This window comes from Rhyacophila brunnea, unplaced genomic scaffold, assembly GCF_057557595.1.
Source record: "Rhyacophila brunnea isolate RB1 unplaced genomic scaffold, BYU_Rbru_1.0 scaffold_4, whole genome shotgun sequence".
NCBI classification, from domain to species: Eukaryota; Metazoa; Arthropoda; class Insecta; order Trichoptera; family Rhyacophilidae; genus Rhyacophila; species Rhyacophila brunnea.
This window is the reverse complement of record NW_028233068.1, coordinates 40,826,411-40,849,076: the sequence shown is the minus strand read 5'-3', so window position 1 is coordinate 40,849,076 and position 22,666 is coordinate 40,826,411. Positions and strand designations below refer to the sequence as shown.

General features: G+C 32.1%; 1 protein-coding gene across 11 annotated transcripts in view; it reads left to right on the top strand.

Moving 5' to 3' along the window:
* Positions 1–22,666, top strand: part of RhoBTB (Rho-related BTB domain containing) — a 64,535-nt gene that overhangs the window by 40,018 nt on the left and 1,851 nt on the right. For 4 of the 11 annotated variants that reach the window (XM_085954962.1, XM_085954967.1, XM_085954958.1 and 1 more), the window contains exons 4-16: positions 539–736; positions 2,351–2,558; positions 3,591–3,683; positions 4,676–4,840; positions 5,697–5,782; positions 6,738–6,870; positions 9,146–9,283; positions 14,328–14,441; positions 15,597–15,767; positions 17,514–17,756; positions 19,110–19,258; positions 20,547–20,683; positions 22,178–22,319. In XM_085954962.1, coding sequence (XP_085811088.1) covers positions 539–736; positions 2,351–2,558; positions 3,591–3,683; positions 4,676–4,840; positions 5,697–5,782; positions 6,738–6,870; positions 9,146–9,283; positions 14,328–14,441; positions 15,597–15,767; positions 17,514–17,756; positions 19,110–19,258; positions 20,547–20,683; positions 22,178–22,302 — 1,960 coding nt within the window. In that variant the 3' untranslated portion in view covers positions 22,303–22,319. Of the gene's footprint in view, positions 1–538; positions 737–2,350; positions 2,559–3,590; positions 3,684–4,675; positions 4,841–5,696; positions 5,783–6,737; positions 6,871–9,145; positions 9,284–14,327; positions 14,442–15,596; positions 15,768–17,513; positions 17,757–19,109; positions 19,263–20,546; positions 20,684–22,177; positions 22,320–22,666 lie in introns of those variants that run through there. The other 7 variants (XM_085954964.1, XM_085954960.1, XM_085954959.1 and 4 more) reach the window with 4 other exon arrangements.

Below are 22,666 nucleotides of genomic sequence, written 5' to 3'. Positions count from 1 at the left end.
AAGCTTGCAAATGAAAGCCGCAAAGCAGGTTTAGAGATATAAATGTCTCAAAGACAAAATTAATGATAAACTGCATTGCTGAACTAAAAGCAATTCTCATCATTGGGTATCATGGAATGCATTTGGGTGCCGGAATAGTATCTTCAAATGTGACCTCCCATTGTTTCTTAAGCGTAAAGTGTTCAACCAATATGTGCTACCAACACTCACGCATATATGAAACATGGACTCTTAATGTAAAAGAAATTCAAAAAAGCGGAGTATGTGAGTGACGTGAAGTGACAAGAAGCTATAAGTAATAGGCGGAATAAATGTGGAAGTCAGTGGTACCTGCAAGATTTTGTTAAACGTGCCCTGTCCCGCCACCTTAAAAAATCAAAACTAAATTATTAGTATAGATAGGTATCTCGAAATTGGTTAAACTAAAAACATTCTGAAATCAGTATCAAGTGTTGTAATACCTACATAAAGTTTTATAGGCTCCCTCTTCAATAGTCTAACTCTTTTGATAATAATTATGTTTTCTTTAATTTGACAGGTCGGACGTTGTGCTGCTATGTTTCTCGATCACGAATCCAGTGTCGCTGCGAAACTGCGGGGCGATGTGGTACCCGGAGATCCGCAAGTTCTGTCCGCACACTCCGGTACTCCTGGTCGGGTGCAAGAACGACCTGCGCTACATGTACAGAGATGAAACGTACCTCTCATACTTTCGAGATCGGAGCCCGTTTGTTAGGTAAGTTCTATTCAACATTTTAGAAGTGAATAACGTCATCATGGTCTTGAACTGATCTGCTACATTGACTACTCCACTGACATTCAAAAAAATGTTATGTACTTGACTAAACGACTATACTAAGCGATCTTTTCTTAAACATAAATTAGTTTCCATTGCAAAATGAAATATTTGACAAAATAACCTTTTCAAAATGTTTACATAATATTTATTATTTTATTCGATATTGAATAATCCCACATTTAAGGTTGTTAGATTATTTATTATAGAAAGAATGTTTATATCTTAATATAGAATAAAGTAAAATCGTTGGCTCTTAAGGGTCCACGTGCGCCATGTAGGTCAAAATGGAGAATTTATGGTATTTCCAGAGCATAAGCCTGGACATTCCTTAAATGTTGTAGATAATCTATTTATATAATTTTGAAGCCTTATTATCTTTTATATTTATTTTAAACATTTGATGACTGCATAAAGTATTTTTATTACATAAAATAGTAGTCTTTTAAACCTCTTGATCTAATGTTTTAGAATATAGTCATATTTCAGTACATCCATTTGCAGTGGTATTGAGATTTTTTAGATTTATTAATTTTTAAACGCATTTACAAAACCATTAGTATAATTAATGTTAACATTATATAGTGAAATATTTACGATAAAAAATTGTATTTTATAATCTCTGTGATCCCAAATTTGACAAGAATTAGGTATTTTATTATTCAAAAAATGGGCACGATCAACACATTTGAAGATAATTATAAAGACATTGATTATATTATATTGATTGACCATTAAAATGTAATACAACATCCTACGAATAATGATTGTTTTATAATAATTATTGACCTAAGAATAAGGTAGTATTTTTTTGAAACTATTGGCATTTCCCAGTGGTTAAGCTACAACATACGGCCGTAGCCATAAATTGACAAACGATAAATGAGGTAGCAATGTTCTCTTAGGATTACTACTTATAAGGTTTTCTCTTTAACCGGTTCTATGCCTTCAGCGAGTTTTGTGGCTCTATGCTCTAGGCTCTATCGCGAATTATCTCGTCCGACTTTAAACACATATTATAAGCTACTGTCGATTGATTTGCATAATCTAAAAGATTAAACACACAGTGATATCTGTTTCAATAATAATGATGAAATACTAAGCCACAAATTATCGGTATTGCAGAGATTTTAATAAGAGCTTCGCTCTACATTAAATGTGTGTCGTTAAAAATCTGTGGCCTCTCAGATACTGCCATAGTAAAAAAAAATATGAGGCATAAAAAAGATTAAATCGTTTTTAATATGTCTTTCCAATTTATTCTTTATACATAATTGTATTGAATATTTGATTTAATTATGCTTTTTGTATCTGCCTGTTATTCGGACCATCACATAATATTCTTATATTTTATTATTTTATATTCTTATTGTACTTATTCATCTGTGACTGATCCTTTTGGTTGACCTAAATAAAATAATGAAAAGTGATAATAATTTTAAAATGATGATAATGTTTTGTAATGACAAACTCACGTCACAAATTCAAAGTAACATAAGAAACTACATAATATACATGCTTCATGATATGTTCTGTTAACTTTTCACATTACAGAGCAACAAGAAAGAGTGACTTAGTAATGCCAGACCAAGGGAGAGCGCTAGCGCATGAAATCGGCATCTACTATTACGAGACATCAGTATTCACCTACTATGGCGTCAATGAGGTGTTTGAGAATGCTATTCGAGCGGCTCTCATGTCAAGAAAGCAACAAAGGTTTTGGATGACCAATTTGAAAAGAGTACAACGACCATTATATCAGGTAATGACCAATCAGCTAAATAAATCTTATTAATTATTAACCCATTTAAAAGTAGAAAAAAGTGGACCAACAGCCAAATTAAATTTTGTTGTAAATTAAAAGATTTTTCCAAAACTGCTACTCATACCTATTTTTTTTTTTGATACCATGTCCAATCCTAATAAGATCATATGGGCCTCCACAGGGTGGAGGTTTGTGTTAACAGAATTTGTTTTTACGAGAGATGGACGTCCTATTAAGTCCATACTCTGACTCATACACAAATTGAAGAACAATATGTCTACTTGCCAGACCCAGGATTCGAACCTTGGACCCTCGAAACTATAGGCCAACGCTCAAGCCGCATGGCCATCGAGGGCATTAAAGCGTCTCACCTTTTTTATTCTATGTTTTATTTAAAAATGTTTTAAAAAAAAATTTCATTTATACTTCTCTTTCTAAATATGTAGGTATATTTGTAGAGTTTAAGAAATATCTAAAAATAAAATGTCTCTAATGGGTTAAATATTTTTTTTTTGGATTGGATGGCTTTCAATATAGCTTTTAATTCACGTATGCAATAGTATGAAACACTTCCTGATTTAATTCATTATGTAGCCGTATTCAATGTGTATATTGAATAAAGTAATTTTCTGATTTTCTTGGGAGCCCTGGGGTAGTCCCGTAGCCCTTTGATAAATCCGGCCCTGCTTGAGGAGTCAGTTACTTCAGCTAGCATTTAATATGTTTAAAAATAGTGTCTATCAATTTTGGCTCTATAACTCTTGATGGGTCTTGTACTCCGCCAGCATCCCTGGCGATCCAACTCGGCTGCTTTACAATCCTTTTGAAAAAATATTATTATGAATAACTATGAAAATTTATTTTATAAGATAATAATTATTAGATATAGTGCAGTGCTTCAATTATAAAGCTGATATAACCCCAATGATACTATGTCATCCTATCATTAATAATAATAATAATAATAATATGAAAGTTGCATTTTATTGTACGAAAGTGTTAATTTCGTTATTTTCAATGTTTTTTCAGGCTCCATTTAAGCCACCAAAGCCATTGCCACCAGAAGTTGTAGTGGCGTCGAGCAGTTATCCGGAACATATGGCCAATTTATACATGAGTCAGGTTAGCTGTAATAAAAATAATTTTGATAATAATTATATTGGTTTACTGGTTTTATGCCTTCTTTCTTTCTTTCTTTTCTTTCGACCATGTCCGATCCTAATAGGATCATATGGGCCTCCACAGAGTAGAGGTTTGTATTAACAGATTTTGCTTTTTACGAGAAATGGATGTCAGCCACTTGCTCAACTTATTAGGTCCATACCCTAACGGACACAAATTGAAAAACAACATGTGTACTTGCCAGACCCAGGATTCGAACCTGGGACCCACGGCGTGATAGTCCAAGGTCCATGAGGCCGCCATTGACAGGCCGCACATAAAAATTTCTCAAGTTATCTCTTCCGACTTTAAACTCAAATTAATAGCCACCGTCGATTGATTTGCATAATCTAAAAAAATAAACATACAGTGACATCTGTTTGAATAATTATGAAATACTAAGCCACAAATTATCGGTATTACAGCGATTGTAGTAAGAGCTTCGTTCTACATTCAACATGTGTTGTTAAAAATCTGCGGCCTGTCAGATACTGCATAGAAAACGTTAAAGATGTAATTCCTCACCTTAATACTAGGTAATTTTTCAGAATATTTCTGAATCTGTTACATCGTATCCTTCTTTACATAGGTACCTAATACAATCAGCAGATAATTTATAACTCAATGAAAATTATATTATCTTTAGAAAAAGTAAATATTTTCATATCTGCCTAAATTCTACAATAAATCAATTCTAATTTTTCTACTTCACTAGGTGTTGTTTACCTTTTGGCAAAAATGAAAGGAGAACTAATTCAATTCAGTTATATGCCCTATATTAAAATTAATTTTACAACAATGTCAAAACTGAAGTTATCTAGTTATAGTATTGGGTTGAGGATTAATGATTTAACAAATGAAAAAAGAATTAAAACAGGAATTGAAAGTTATTCCCGAGCTTTTATGTATATTTCTATGAAGTAGGTTATTAATTTTTTAAATATTTATTACAGATTTACACGGATATGGTGATAATAGCGGGTTCGATGTGCTTTCCCGTACATAGATTTATACTTGCAGCCAGTTCAATTGCCTTCCATAGACTATTAACCATGGACATTACGGTACAGCAGACCAGCGAGGGTCTCGGTGCTAGAAGCTCTAGTGAATCCAGTATGGTGAGTATTAAAATTGAAATGAACTGTGAACAAATTTGAATGATTCCATCAAAGAGTACAAATCGTATTAAATAAGAAAATATTAATGTCATTGTTATTATTATTGTATAATTGCTTGTTTACTAATAGATATCTTAAGCAGAATTTATAATTTTAAAAATTAAATATGGCCTGATATAATAGAGGCTTAACAAGCTATGGAACGACAAAAACTTACAGTAGAAACAGAACAATGGTTCGGTTCGTGGATTGTATGCGTACGAATGCCTACGAGTACGCGTTCATCGGCTGGCAGGTGTTTAGTACGGCTCCCCATCCGTACGCATACCATACATACATACCGTACATTGTTGTTATAAATATGAAGAAGAAGTACATCTTTTGTAATCCTGACAAACTGGGAAGAAAATGTGTTACAAGCATTAATTTACCATAATATACAATAGGTTTTTAGCTAATTTTATATAGGTTTAACGCATGCATATTTTAAACAATGGCCATTTATTGGTCGGCCTATTAGTATTAGGCAGAATTCACCCAATGAGGTGTCGGCTGATTGGCAATTTACACAAATTGAATTGTGGATTTTCGGTTTTCACTTATAAAGGTGCTTCTATGAGCACAGTGAAAAACTTCACACCTAATTAGCTAAAATAGTTTTCTCTACTTTAAATCTACCATCTCTTTCACACATCAATGGATTTATGAATACAAAGCAACAGAAGGATGTTTAATGTACTGTATTATATTAACACATAATATGAATCATGGGCCCTCATCATGGGCCCTCAAACATCGAGTTTCCTTTTGATAGTTTTTCAATTAAATAAAAAGTCAACAATGTATTACTTTACAGGTGAGCACATTTGGAGAAGCTCCGTCGGGTGAATTTAATGAAGACACAGAATACCTCATTCGACAGGATCAAACAAAAGCGAACAAGTAAGAACACATTTTATTATTACAACGTTTTTCTTAGCTCGTATTCTTATTTGTCCGGTGGTTCTTTGTCCGGTACAAATCTTGCAATCGATTTTTAACTAACTTCCCGACTAGCTAGACATTTGAAACTTTTAGAATATATCAGAACACGATGCCAATGCATTTTTTTAATACTTTTAGCCATCTTTAAGTAGAATTGAATTTATTTTCAGTTAATTCTATTTTGTATAAAAAGTTATTTCGACACCATTATTGGTTGCTAGAGGGTCTGGGGTCCTAGCAACTAAATTATTAATATATACTTGCGTTACTATGGAAATCAATATGACATGTCAAAATGACATTTCAGTATTATTTCTATCAAGTACAAATTTTTTTGATCGTTTAAGCTTGTCAAGTGAAGTTTATATGATTCAACAGAAAATTTAAAAACGTTGTGTATAAAAAGTTCTTTTTATCTTGTAATTATTTAGTTCTAATCTTGAACAAAGTTCTTGCAAAAGTTGAACAAAAACATATAAATATAGTGAGATTGTGGTAAATAACGAAATATAAACATTTAATTTCATTTAACATTTAGTAACCCTTTGTTAACAATTTAGTCTGGGAAATATGAATGAATTGACTAGAATTGAGTGTTTTGAGATTATGGCTGTATCAACGTATTATGAATATATCTTGGGCCGATCACTTTACCAATGAGGAGACTTAATATCGACAAAAATGTGCCTACAGTGGATTTGGGCTAATTTTTAACGACTATTCCTCGTTAAAACAAACGCACTTTACTTTTCAACGGAAATGGTAATTAATCTTTCACTCTGATTGAATTTACAATAACATCAGCCTTTACTACATCTGTTGTTTAGTTGATAGTACCTATTCGAAATTTAAAGAAATATACATATTAGACTGATCGATACCGATTGGTAGTAAAACATATTATATGTTACAGAGTATGGGAACAAATGAAACGACGGTCCTGTCAAATATTGCCGTCAACGGATTGCAGCAAGAAAATTCCTGACTTCTACAAAGACCTCAATCATCCTGCTTTCATTTCCATCAAGTTGGTCAAGGTATTCATGGTATTAAATAATTTGAATTCTAAACATTATCATAGTTGAGTAACTTATATTATCTGACTACATACAAAAACTTTGTAATTTTTTTTTGTTCGCCTACTATAAAGCCTAGTACAGACTACATACATCTGCGCGCAAACAAATGAGGCTATTATTGTGGAGAACTTCTTGTCCACATGTTAAAACTGTGAACTAACAATGCACCCAAATTTATCAATAATTCATTTTACACTTTATTTTTTATCAGGAGTCATGTTAGAATTATTATTAGTACACTTTGGGTTTATTGTGAAGAAGAAAAGAAGTCTCATCTAAAAGGAGAGCCGATACATTATTTAAATACGCCTCTAATAAGCGTTGCCGCCATGACAGGTACGTTACTGAGAAGTTTTCTTGATGTCGGACAAGTGTCAAAGTCATCCTCAGTAATCTCCGTTTTTACTATTTTTTATATTCTTTTTGATTCTGATTCTGCCAGTAGTTTTTCATCGTATGTGTATTCATAAAATATCAAATCCAGCTCTGTTTGTTAGACAGAGCAAAGTCATTTCTGTTCATCAGCTGCCATTTTTTATATAATAAAAACTGATGATTTTTTTTAATTATACGGCCGTTAAAGACATTTTATTTCGCTTTTCTAATTATTCACTGATTAATATGTTTGCAAAAATAAAATATTCTATCTATGATACTAAATGTGCTTAACGGTTGCTTGGGATTATGTCAAAATATGGAGATTACCAACTTTGAAACTAACAGCCTCAAATTATATAATTGTTTCTAATGTTTTGCCCCTATACAAATGCACATAAATAAAAAAAATGTTTGAAACTCAACGAATGGCAAACAATGCTATCAAATTGAATGTAGTTTCTCGAATCTCGTATCATAAAAATTTGCAGTTTTAATTATATCACATCGCACTACTTCAAGAGAATAAACAGAGTGCACTATAAACATTGTCAGTTATACGTATTTGTTTTCATTGAAATAAGACTACAATTATAATTTATGGATGCTTTTGGGTAGTTTTTAAAATTCAATTAAACCCTGCAAAACCAAGCCATAATACATAATAGTCGAAAAATACTCGTCTATCTATAAAATATCTAAAATTATGCAATTAAATCATACATAACTTTGGATATTTTATAAAAAGACTAATATTTTGTTTATTAGACTATAGACTAATATTGTTTGGAAATGCAGATCTTAATGAATTTTCAAAAAATAACCAATAATATGTGTAATATCTGTTCTTAATCCAACGAAAACAAATAAGTATGAATGAAAAGGTGTGCATGATTTTGTCGTATTGCCCAAAATATACCAAAACTATTATCGTTTGGTTTAGACAGGGTTTAATTTATTTTTAAAAACTAACCAATACCATCTCTAAATTGTAGACTTAGTTTAATGAAAACATAATATACCTACATATGACTGACAAAGTTTATTGTGGACTATTTATGTCGAATCTTAACAGCCTATCTCCACTCTTCGCCACCACACTACAGGGTTATCGAACTCGTGGTACGAATTTCACAGTCCTGTCATTTGTTACCTGTTAAATATTTTGCGCATATTTTTTGACATATCGTCATTTCAATCGTCAAGTCTACAATTTAACACAATGGATCGTTTTTCCACTACCAAAATACAAAATCTTCGATGGTCGTACTGCAAAAATTAAGGTCAGAATTCAGTATAAGCCTCGGTTCAGACACGGTGGATTGAACCGCGCGGAGTCAATTTGTACAAGCTCCTCTGCGGACAAGTGTAAACGAATATATAGAAGCTAGTACAAATTGACTCCGTGTGGATGCAAGCCGCGCGGAATCCACCGTGTCTGAACAGAGGCTAAATCATTCCCCAACTGAAAGCTATATTCACTTCCTATATACGGAAGATAAATTAAGAAAAGATAATAATACTTAAAATATTTTAATTTTTTTCTTCTGCGGAGCTGAAAAATGTTGCGTGCCCGAATCTTTAGCAGTAGTGTTGTATCAGATGTTTAAAGACTATTTTTGAATTGGTTCATCTAAGATAAGTAGGTAGGTTTCGCATACTTTAATATTTTCAGAAAATTATCGAGCGCTCCGGTTCATAAACGTTTCTACTTCGAGTGCTAAGTGCATCTAATATTATTGTGTCTCAACAATTTATTGATGCTAAATATATGGAAGAGAAATAGCATCATGTCACAAAAATAACTCAAATAATTTATATTTCAATAATTTACCTTTTGTAAAAATGGTTATGTTTTTTATTTCAGAATGAATTAACAACTACAAGCCAAGCGTCGACTCAAACCATTGTCACTCTGAGTAAGATAATTACGCCGAATGCAATTCAACAGTGTCTCCGATTCATCTACACGGGTACCTTGGACAATGAGTTAATAGAGATGCAGGTAAATTCATGGCTATTTTTTTATTTAACACTCTTCACTTGTCTATGTTACATGGCACTGTGATGACATTTTGAAAAGTATTCATCTGTGAAACTTTTTATAGGGCTTGTTGACACAAATGTTAGTAGTCATTTGACGTGTTGGACTGTAATAATTGAAATGTCAAGAATCAAAAATGTTTGAATTTATCATTGAGAAAAATATTAAACACTACAAACTGAAACAATCATGAAATAATTTCTTTTGCCGGCATGAAACAAAATCATTCCTGAAAACTACAGAATCAGAGGGTGCCATTTAATTTATTTTCATTTAGTTGGCCTTTGTTATACTATTATAGCCTTTATTATGTCATTATACTAGGTACTTTATTAGTGATTTTTTAAATAAATGATGGACACTACTTCCATAGCAAGTTATTGTAAATAACACTTCCTGAGAAATCAAGGAAACATTCATAAGAAACGAGTTGATTCTAAAAGTAACAAGAAAAGTTAAATAAAGGTTCAGAATACGGGTTTCTTTACAATTAGCAGTAAAATCATGCGTGCGTAAGCAACATAAAACAGAAACAAAGGTCACGCTCAAATACAACCACTCACCACAGTCACCGATGGTTACCATGTAATACTGACTAAATTTCTCCTACTGTTTGTATGGTGTGTTTAGATACGCTGCATTCGCTGGGTTGAACATATTCCTATACAAACTATAAGTGTCAACCACTGGTGACTTTGGTTAGCGGTTGTGCTCATGCATAGTATAAATTTAATCTTTTAATTGAATGAGGTACTTACTTCAAAAACGATTAGGTCATTTTATTGTCCTGAATATATCGCACCGTGAGTCTAAAACCAAGGTATCTGCAGATTTTTCAATTTCGAGATTAAATGCAAAACAACTGCAAAAGTCGTGAACTTGATAATATAAAAGTGAAGTAACTGAAAAAACATGCAATATAATGTAGATAGAAACCTAATATTATGGTTTTTTTTAGAAACTCTATTTCTCCTAACAAAACGAAGACTTCAAACCCTAATATATCCAAAATATGTCTTTTGCAGATGCCTTGGTTTTACACTCACGGTGCGATATATGTGTTGCAGATACAGTAACCAGTATGGACGCCAAATAATTAGTTCGCGAGCCTAATAAATAATTATTTTGCACCTAGAGTTGGTTATAGTATCTAGAATGGTTACAGTTACGGCTCGCTAATGAGTATCCGGCTTATGTAACTGTTTGTTTACAATAATAAAATTTATTTAAATAGAAAAAAATATTTATATTTATTTGATTTGTCTGCAAAGTAGACTCCTCTAGCAGACCCTGTATTTATATAACACACTGAAAAATGCTGTAATAACTAAAATAGTTTTATGTGATTTACTTGAAATGACAAAAAACTCGTTCAAAAGAAACGTTTTATGATTATTGGCAATTCAATTTATGGATTTTAGAGATTTTTATTATATGGTCCAAATAAAATATTGATTTGGTGAATTTATTGAATTAATTTTTATGGAGAGTCTTTATGAATACACTAAAATAAAGTTTGCGCCAGAATAAAGCATCAAATCTTCAAATGGTGTTAACAAGCCCACTTATTTACTTCTTTTTATACCTATAATTATTATCCTTCTACTAAATTTGATATGTAATGTCTTCTTTCTGCTTATTTATTGAATAATTATAATTCTAATATCATAAAAATCTTTCTATCATTATTTACTCTTCGCAGGCTGATTATTTGAATTTAATATACCTACTTATTTATTTTTATTTAATTTTTGGAATTTCTTTCAAATTTTATAATTATTTTGCTTGATAAAATTTCAATATTTTAGAGTGTGAACGAAAGTTTTTATAGAGATCCTAATAATGAGTGTTGAAATATGTTGTATCTGGCCTTCTGTTTTCTTGTACAGACAGCACCCATTGGACTTTTACTGGTAAATTTGCATCAACTAATAATGTTCTTAGAAAGATAGATATTAGGTATTTCATTTTACTAGGGGTTGTGAGTTACGAGATTTCATGCTGCCACTTGTCGTACAGATAAATTCGTAATAGTTTTCATTAGGTACCTAACAAACTTCCAGTATATAAAAGGAAAATGATTCAATAAATATTGTATAATGCCTGTATTAATACATAACTGTCATCAATGTCATTAATGCGTTTATCGATTGAGTGAGCACTCAATATCATGAATTTATACACAATATTGTATGGTGGGCTCAATATTAAATTTCGGTGATTTTCACATAAAATAATAATATTACTTTACGTTTATTTTGATATATGTGTTGGAATTTTCTCTTATACCTATCGTCAGCTGAATGCAGAACTATTCTAACTCACATTTGAAATATTTTGCAGAAGATTTTTTTGAAACAGCTTACTTCAGTTATTTATTATTTATATAGACAAGTGTATGCACCGATTTTCTCATCAATAATCCTACTAAAATATGATGCGTACATTTTATCCATAAAGATAATAAATAATTTCAGTAAGTGGTTTCAAAAAACTCTCTCTTGAAAAATTTCAAATGTAACTTAGAATAGTTCTGCATTCAGCTGACGCTATGATTGAATTTGACAACACAGTAAACGTCGATTTTGTGGACCACTATTTAATGGATCAGTAATATAGTCTACATATTTAAATCCAAGGATACCCGCTCGTAAACAGTAGTCCACACATTATAAGCAAGTGATTATACAGCTTTGCGCACGGTAATTGGTTCGGCACAGTGATTTTCTGCACCTGTTTAAACACATGTCAGGCAATGTTCTGATGTGTAAATAGGTTTTTTTTCTGTTTTTATAAAATTTTAAGTTAGTTTCGTTTTTAAGAACATTGTTTATTCATTTAGTTAAATGCATAATATCTTCAATTAAAAGTAGGTAAACTAACTAATTTTCTTAACATTCGCCGTTGAAACTAAAAAAATTTGTAACTCTGTTTTAATCGAAAATTGACTTTGAATGCCATCTAGTGGCCATTATTAATATCTTCTCGTCTTGCAAATGAAACCACTTGAAACCACAATGTTTTAACAAGTAGTGTTTTTGGACAATTTTCTAGTTTCAACGACGATATGTATTCGGAAGACATATTTAATAAAATAAGTAACGGACTTTCGGCATTAACAAATGTTAGAATTGGTCTTGTTAAATCAAGATTTTAATGTGTTATAATTTTTCTCAAATGATGATATAAATTATATTAAAATCTACAGGTTGATATATTAGTCGATATGTAGCTATTTCGGTTGTCACATTATGATCAAGACTGCCTACGTTCTAAGTAAGAGATTTTCTCTTCTTGTTGATAATTTGTGTTCTGTTGGGCACATTAGCAATTTATTGATACTAACTCCCTAGCTGTAATATGTAATTTACGATGAATTCAATCACATATTAGATAATATAAATGATTGAAGATGATCTGTCTAACAATCCACATAACTCAAAACCACACAAAAAATGCGTACCTACCTATAGCATTCAGAATATGACAATAAGTCAACCTTACACAAACGTAATCTGTATTGAAAATAATATAGGTAGGTAGGTAACATAGTGAGAGTCACTAAAGAGTGTTAGTAGTATATTAATGGAAATTTAATGGATCTATTATGAATTTATCGATGAGCGAGTGGCTATTATTTTGAGTGATAAAAATAATGAAAATCAATGTCATTTAGTGTTATATGTGAATGCACAGTTCTGTCATAGATTTTTACAAACATAAAATTATAGAAAATCGTCACACAATAATAACCGAAAGTTAAGAGTACGTCTCATTTGAATGTTTTGTCTCATACATACCATAGCTTATGATAAAATTATAGTATGGTAGATCAATGGTTGGCAAACTAGAGCTTTATGAAGATAGGTATATTATTTTAAAAAATCGTAAATTTTTATGAATACAAAAAACCTATCAATCTATATGAAACATAAGTTTTATAGGTACGTGGTACATCATGTACCGTTAGGTATTTATCAATCTTCTTTATTGTCTAAATTTAATACGATTATGTTTTATAATTATTTTTCTGTCTCTGAAAGCATTATTACTAAACTTACATAAATTAGAATTCTTCTGGCTTTTCTACATTTTTATATACACCTACTTCTAAATTCTTTATTAATTAAAACAGTTTGCCAATCTTTGTACCTACTATAATCATTTCAAATTAATTTTGTTCAGCTTTTCACCAAAAAGTCATCAATCACCTAATAACCATTGTAAATAATCGTTTCTATTTGCTGTTTATTATTTTTAATGTAGCTTTTCTCACCTTTTTTGCAGTCAGTATTTCTGCAATATTAATTATTTTACATATTATTTATATTTATTTATACTATTACATTATGTTTCATAACTTAAAGGATTCTGTCTACAATAGGTACCTGCATATTACGGAATACATAGCCTGAGAATGGTATTTTACTCCATTTTTAGTATAAAATGGATAGGAGAATGTTAATGGCATGGAATGCACTTAGATATTTTGCTCATACAATCGCAATATTTGTTTACAGTCTCCATACCATTGTAATAAAATATTGACAGTTTACATTGGAAATTATGTTCTAATTAATTTGACATGAAGACTTCTAATGTACCTACCTAATATAAGAATTATAATTTTAATCTCCTGATCAATCAATCTATGACTCATTTTTGTGTATAGTAAGCATACAAATAAATTGTATTTTTAAATAAGTACACAGGTCTTAAAATTTTTGAACCAACAATTGGAATATTTTGTTAGTTGTTTTATTAATACAAGGTTTAAGAACTTATACTTAGAGACTTACAGTACCATAAAACATTAGTTGTAAAGTTTAAATAAAAATCATACAAGAACTAAAAAGATTATCTTCCTCTATATTTAACGACATATTCTGCGAATTACCGCCTAACTGCCATACTTCTTAAGATCACAATAATTACTCCTTATTCTTGAATCATCTTAACCGATGAGAACTGTATTAATCTTTGTGATATTACCTTTGTGTTCTAGGAGATTCGTCAGGCGGCAGAATTCCTGGAGTTAACTCAACTGACAGCTCTTCTGACCGCGATACAAGCTAGCCAACAGCTCATGAATGAAGAGGCTATGCAACTATACAGCACCGTAAGAGTTTATACAAAAAAATTATATATTATGACCAATCTACTGTTTACATTATGTACATAATGTAAACAGTAGATTTATTATTAGGCATTATTACAAAAGTTTAAACCTACCTACGGTTACGGTCGAAATAAATGTTTGACCAAAAAAAACCAAGTTTAATTTTATTTCTAAATTCGTAAAAATACCAACTGAGGGGTTGTTAGTCTCGGGTAAACATAGCAAAATTACTGCCCATAATGTAAATTAAATACCTAATGGTTTAAAAAAATGTAATCAAATGATTTTTGATATCGGACGGCGGGGCTTATTTTCGCCGCCTATACTGATGTATTATATAAACGTGTCTATGATTCTATTCATAGTGTTTAATAATTAAGGTGAATTACTTTGTTTTAAATTGAAAGAAAATTGTGACCACATGGTAAATTGGGTTTTTTTTCAAGCCCTTCTAAGAAATCTCACTCAATCATCTGCTTGTTTTATTAAGGTGGTGAACTGAAGTCATTCAGTTACACTTCTTAAGTATCATTTGGAATAAAATGTTACTTCAAAGTAGGTTTAGTTTTTAAATTATTTATTAGAATTAATATGGGCAAATACTTGCTAAGTACAAGCCTAAAAGAAGTTTTTTGGATAAAATTAATGAATATTATTTAGATGAACAATCACCTAAAATATAAATAAACACTATAATAATCAAAGTGAGACGTCAATAGGAGGTTGTCATTTTCTTTTTTTATTTACTGGCAAAGTATGCAATGTTATTTAACGTAGAGTATACATATGTATTAACTTTGCCCACAATTGCCGAGCGGCTAACGCGGAGGCCCATAATATGATCTTCTTAAGTTCGGACATGGTCAAAAAAATTTTTAATTTTTAGATAGCTGCCAATTAAACCTTACTAAAAACTTTAATAAGAAAAACCTCATATTACTCATTTTATTCGAGTAGTTCAATCTCTTTGGAATCAGCCAAATACATTTATTATCACTCTTTTTATGAGAGTATAATCCATAATACATAAAGTATCTGATTAAATAACTTCAAACAATTTCTAAATATCAGGGAATAGATATCATTTGTATAATATGTCTTGGTAGATAATGTATAGCAAGTACCATGTCATTTTGATGGTTTTCAAAATTCCAGAGCATGCGCACGAAACTGCAAGAGCTTTGCATTGAACGAGGTCTCTTCTCAGATGTCACTTTTGAACTGGACGATGGGACACTTCCGGCCCACAAAGCAGTATTGGTGGCGAGGTGCGATCCTATGAAAGCCATGTTTCAAGGAGACTTCCGGGAGAGCACAGCTCGAATCGTAAGATTATAATCTTTTGTATGGTTTATGTTAAAAAATTTACAAGGCGACTCGACTCGCTGTCAAATCATTATTAAAATAATGTTGATAAAAAAGTGCAAAATTTTGAGTTAGGAGATAGGAATTGATAATAATTTATTATATAGTTTGGATGCCGTATGTGGCAGTTTGAATCCGTCTATGGTAAATTCACCTGTGGTTTTTCCAATGAGTGTTTGATCCAGATCATACACCCAATAAATTGGACATTATGACTAAGATCCATTCATTGCAAAATCGTTTAAAATAACCTCCTTTCCAGAAGAGACATAATATTATACATATATATTCTTTTTTTCTTTATTTATTAGAAAATCACATAAATATATTATGACCAGTGGCGGCCGGTGGTCTTCAGAATAGCATTTTCTGGTAGTGCGCAATGGTTTACCTTCTATAAAGAGAAGATCTTCCTCTTTCACCCTGTAACGCATTGGGGCATAGGGCAAGCACAAGTTTGCGCCACTTCCCTCGGTCCATCGCCAACTCTTGCGCCTCCCGCCATGTCAGACCTGCAGCATGTAGGTCGCTTTTGTGGCACCGCTGCAGGGTGAGGGAGGGCCGGCCATGGCGACGGAACCCTTGAGACTGTGCCATAATGGTACGAAGTGTCACACTCTTTGGCGGCATCCGGAATACGTGTCCTAGGCACGTAAGGTCGTAAAGCGTCTTATCATGATTACCTCAATCACCGAAGGCTGCCGTGTTCTCTTACCGACTTCTCAGAAGGTAAATTAAATATGTCTTTGTTTATTTATACTACTATTTCTCAAAAAAGTTTGTGAACAGAATGATTTAATATCAATAAAGAAATATAAATGTCACAGTTTATGGCTTTACGCTCCGAGCGAATAATGCGTCAGCCAAAGAAATAACCGCTGATGTGTTTTTTTATTATTTTAAATGAATTTGAGTGGTTTAGAAATAAACGCGGGAGTTTGTATTTTCGTAACATGTTGGCGATTCATTAAATATGTTAACTGTAAAATTGTTAAAAATTAACTCGCCAACATTGTTATAAAACAGAAACTGGCGTTTTTTTTTCTAGAGTCCTTCGTTTCGTGCGCCGATATAAAAGTGTGTAAAAAATTCTACACAAAACGCCATTACAGGAACATTCGGCCACCGTTTAAGTGTATACAATGACCTCATTATATTCCTGTGCAAACTGAAAATCTGTTTGGATCGCAATCGCTTTGCGCTCATGAACGGAGTATTGTTCATAATACTGCTACATGTTCTACTTCGCGAAGTGAGTGATACACGTATAAATAACAATGAAAAGTTGAGCGATGTCTTCAAAGATGCACGCAGTGCGTAGCATTTGCATGGTATTAGAGATTATGACCCCACCTAGAATCAAACACGGGGCCCCTGAATGAAAGACCAGCGCTTCATGCATTGTACATATTATGTAAACCAATCCTAAGGAATGAAAATGATTTGCTAATAACCTTTTTTTGCTATATTATAATGAATGATTACGACTTTGATAAATCATACTTTGGTGTCCTATTCCATTATGCATTATTGTATGATATTCAAATATTAAATACCTAATTAGATTCTTCCAATTGATTGATTATTCATAGATAAAATAATAATCGAGTGTAATTTCAGATTAGATAGACATAGAGAAGAAAATAAGAAACATGACGTCTATAAAGGATTTTATCGCCCACTAAGCGCTTGGTATAACATTTTCAGATAGCATTCCCAGGAGTTCGCTGGTACACTTTCCACAAACTGATGTGCTACCTCTACACGGATTCTCTGCCTCCAGTGGCAGCATCCCGCTGTGTCAGTCTTTTGGAGTTGGCCAACCGGCTCTGCTTGAATCGTCTCGTTAATCTGGCAGAATCTCGGGCTATTGAAGATCTTGCAAGGATAGCGCACGGTGATGCTGCAGAGGCCGTTGATTTGTGTATTAGGCTTTTGGAACCTGTGAAGGTAAGTTCTGAATAATAAAACTTCATCAAATTCATGTAATGGTCATTCAAATCGCTACTAACTGATAAAGCTTTGGAGATTTTTCAACATAGAATTGATGAACAACTGAAAAGTAACATATCTGAAAATGGGAATGCTAAGCACATTTTTTCAATCATTTCTTTTGTGTACGAGTTGTTACTAAAGCCTTCAATACATACACCATACAATAAAAAAAATCTATATCTGTATGTCGGAGGTAAACTACGGTATGTCCAAATTTGATGAAAAAAACTAAAAACTGAAAACCAAATTAAACAAGTACAACTTACATAAATTTAATTTTTCATGTTAGAACATGATAATAATATGAAAATATAACAGATAATAATATGTAAATAGCAGTAACTCATAATGTCTTTAACCTTTTCTATGCCTCACGATATTACTATAGCAGTATCTGACAGGCCGCAGATTTTTAACGATACACGTTGAATGTTGATAATTTATGGCTTAGTATTTCATAATTATGCAAACAGATGTCACTGTGTGTTTAATTTTTTAGATTATGCAAATCAATTGACAGTGGCTAGTAATTTGAGTTTAAAGTCAGAAGAGATAACTCGCAAAATTTGTATGTGCAACCTGTCAATCACGGCATCATAGAGCGAGAAAACTCGCTGAAGGCATAGAACCGGTTAAAAACAATGAAAATTGTGAAAATATCTTTGAAGATTAATGATAATTGTGTGATATGATAATCGCAACCAAATTGAATGTGTAGGCAGGGCTCGAAATAAATGGAGCGCTGTTCCGGTTCATGAAATCGGTCAAATTATCGCTCTGTCTCATGGTAAAAATAATTTGACCATCTGAGCTAAATAGGCCATACAATAGAAAATCTAACACACTTATTTTTATGAAAAACACATAAAATTTGATAACTATGTAAATATCTGTCGAGCGCTCCGGTTCGTAATCTTTTCCATTTCGAGCACTGTGTGCGGGTAAGTAAAAAAAGCTTTTGGTCATTTTTAAAAAACTAAACAAAATATTTAAAACAAGAAAGACCAGAAAATGTAAAATATGTATTTCAAAGGAAAGTGTAAGTATTTACTTCAAATACTGGATGTTCAATGAGCGAAAAATCACTAATTTGTTAAATTTTCAATATGGACTTATGGACATAGTTTACCTCTACAAATGGATAGTGTGTCAATGCTATTAAATGTGTTCATAGGAATAATTCTTAAACCCACAACAAACTAAGTATTTTATGATGAGCCCTAGATAACAAACACATTACTATTTTATGTTTGTATCGGGAGGTTTAATAAAAAAAAAATATATCATATTTTTTTACGTATATTTTAGCTTCACAATGCTCATTATCTGGCAGAATGGTGTATGAATCATTTATGCATCAATTACAACAAGTTGTGCAAGATGTCGCCTCGCTCTGTCAGACTCTTGCATCCAGAAAATCAGGAGTATCTCAGTGAGAATAGGTGGCCTCCTGTATGGTAAGTACTTATTCTTGTTTGATTGATCTACAACCAAAGCCTTTTTGTACAAATTACATTGATCGTTGGAACACTTGATATTGATAGTATGTAATTATTTTTAATTAAAGATGGAATCAAGATGTTAATATAATGATTCAATACATACATCATTTTAATAGCAATTTAAAGACACACAATAACAAATTATTTATTATTTTCGAACATTGATGATACTCGACCAGTATCCGCTGACAGATAAAATACTTTTCCCAATGCTCTTGTAGTATTAAATGTACCCAGCATAGCATCTCTGGATTTCCATACTTATTCACTGCCCCCCAGATTTTCTACTAACCAATGCCCAAATTTCGTCACTGCAAAGGGGTTCCTACAATCCGATAGTTTGAAACCCCGAAGAATATAATAGGATATCAGGGTCTTGTATTTTTATAAACCTTTGACATGTAACCGGTTGAGGCAGACTTAACAGCTGCTCAGGTGAATTACCGGATATACACCACCAGTCCAGTGACATAGCTATAAATATTGTGTGTGAGACAGCATTTTACTGTGTAGGTTGATATTTTTATATCAGTGGCGAGGGATGGAGGTAGGCTGTTAAGATCCGACATAAATAGTGCACATTAAATTTTGTCAGACTTATTTGTTATCATTGAACAAAGAATACATATTGCAGATGGTGCTGGTTAATTTTTTAAATTCAAGTAAACCCTGCCTTAACTAAATGTCGGATCATAACAGCCTACCTCCACCCTGCACCACTGACTTATATACACCACATATAATTAATTAATAACCTTATTGGATTATCAATCTCTCTTAATCCTTCTAAAAGGGAAAATATAAATTTTAATTACCTATTATTCATTGGTTAGCATAGCAATATTGTTGAACCTGCCGATTGAATTTCTTTTGAAATCATTTAAGAATTTTACTTTGCTAAATACTTTCACCACTAGCCATAGCTATCTTTTATTTACAATCTATATAACGCTTTGTGAACGTTAAAATAATATAGTAATTTATTGAAAACAAAAATCAGAATGTCTGAGCTCTGCATACTTTTGCAATGACATGGTATTGTCATTGTATCTAACATATGTATCTACCTTTCCCCAAGGTATCATCGTGATATATATCATCAGGTCTTTTAGCATTTTGACAAGAAAACTAATGGAGTAGGTATATACTTTAATCATTCAGATTGAGTTTTGATTTATCTTGCTAAGCAGATAATAGGAAAATGTGGAAGGCGTCTTCATACTATGCGTTGTGTTTGTTTCAGGTATCTAAAGGATTATGACTATTACCAGAAGTGCTGTAATGAGCAGAGGAACGAAGTGAAGCCATCTTTAAAGAGACGGCAGGCCAACGAGGCCAACGGTCGAGCCTCCGGATGCCTTTGTTTTGCCAGTTGGTGTTGTTAGTTTGTCAATTTTCATTTTTATTTTACCGCCTATTGTTTCTATTTACTCCATTTAACAGAAATGTAATAGCAGAATATTAGAGGTATTCAAATGATGATTGATTGATTACCAGAAAAACCTTTTTCTATGTACGTATAACCTTTATATATGAGAGATGCTGAGAAAAAAGTTCATGCCATTTCGCATTGAAAATTCGTTTGTAGCAAACTTCGCAAGAAATTCTTTAAGATTAATAATTTGTCACGGCAAATGGAGATCTAAAAAATTCTTTGTATTAACATTACAAGCCTAAAATAAGTTTTGTTGTATTATAATGAACCTCATTATTTTTAGATCAACAAATAATAGTACAAACACAAGTAAGCAAAGCATGACTGCAATAGCCAGTTGTCATTAGGTACGTTTTTCATTCAAAATAATACATTCAATGCTGCCAACGAAGAAAATATTAATTTTGCAACCAGACAAATACCGTGATGGAATCATTATTAACAAAAAAGTTTCTCTTTGATCTTATACTATTTTTAATCTCATGACTGGGTTAGTATGAAATCAGCATAGCAATAAGAAGGTACCAGCTTAAATTTTATTAAGAAGTGTGTATTTTAATCAAAAAATGTAGAAAAATTAATAATATTGACTAAGACCCGTTTCACACAAGACACCTGTGTCGTGCCACGGGTGTGGCGAGATTCCACATTTACACATAACACACGGGACACATGAGTGTCGCGTTCATTTATATGTAAATGCGGAATCTCGCCATACAGGTGTCCCGTGTGAAACGGGTCTAAGGGTCCCTATGTGATAGAATTCGAATTTAGATTCAATTTTTTTTCCTATTGTATCTCCATATAAGTTTAGTATTGAATAATGTTAATGCTACCTACTAATAATAGTGCATTACGTTCTTGTTAATTTATTCACAATTGTTCATTTCTTTATACACATTTTTAATTATTATTTCCTATGTATGTAGTTACTATGTGTAAGTCTGTTTAGACCAGAGTTCCCCAAGCTTCTTTTAAGAATATAAATTTTATCAGCTCGTACACTTAAAACACATACTGTTGAAGCATAGGTTAAATGAGATGTTTTTAATTTACGAGCATAAAGTTGACAACTTTAAAATAAATAAAATGACATATTACATAAATGAACTATTTAATGTGATCTTTGTTCTTTCATGAACAAACATTGCATGACTCTTGATGACTTCAAAACATATAAAATAATTATTAATAGGGTGAAGGAGCGAGGTATTACTGTTTGTACCGATTAAGCTTCCAGGTGCCCTTCAACAGCCTCCATGCCTTCCAGGGTCCACTTTCGGATCACTGGTTTAGACTTAAGAATTTCTACATCATTAATATTTCGAAATCTTATAACATAAATTTAATAATCATGTCCTACGTTTATTATAATAATTCAATTCAATATAAAATTATTTGTAATAACACTTTATTTTCTTTGACTTTCTAAATGATAGGTAAAACACAGCGTTCAGAAGCAAATGAGTCAAATCCTGACGTGTCGACCAGCTTGTTCCAGAGCGCAGCAACTTCTGTCGGGCAGGTGGCCAACGCAGAAGACGAGATCACAGTGCCCCTTTGACATCAGCCACAATGGAGGTATCTCAAATTACTAAAACTTCATTATGCGCCACTGCTTGAAAACACCAACTTAACTTAATATTGATTTTTAATTTATACTACATACATAAAACAAAATAAATTATATCCATATAAAACAAAAACCAATCAGATAATAAATAATAATGTTACCCAGTTTTTTGCATTGAAAAGAACACGAATTGGTATTTATAACGCGGGGTATGGCATTTGAATGCTTTCTAGCTCAGTCGTTCGTACGGCACACAAAGCACTGTTCAGGCGGCCTCCACTGCAGCGCAGGAGGCGTCACCCATTCAGCTATATAAAGCATTGTCCGATTTTCAGTTATCATGTGTTCAGCTTAG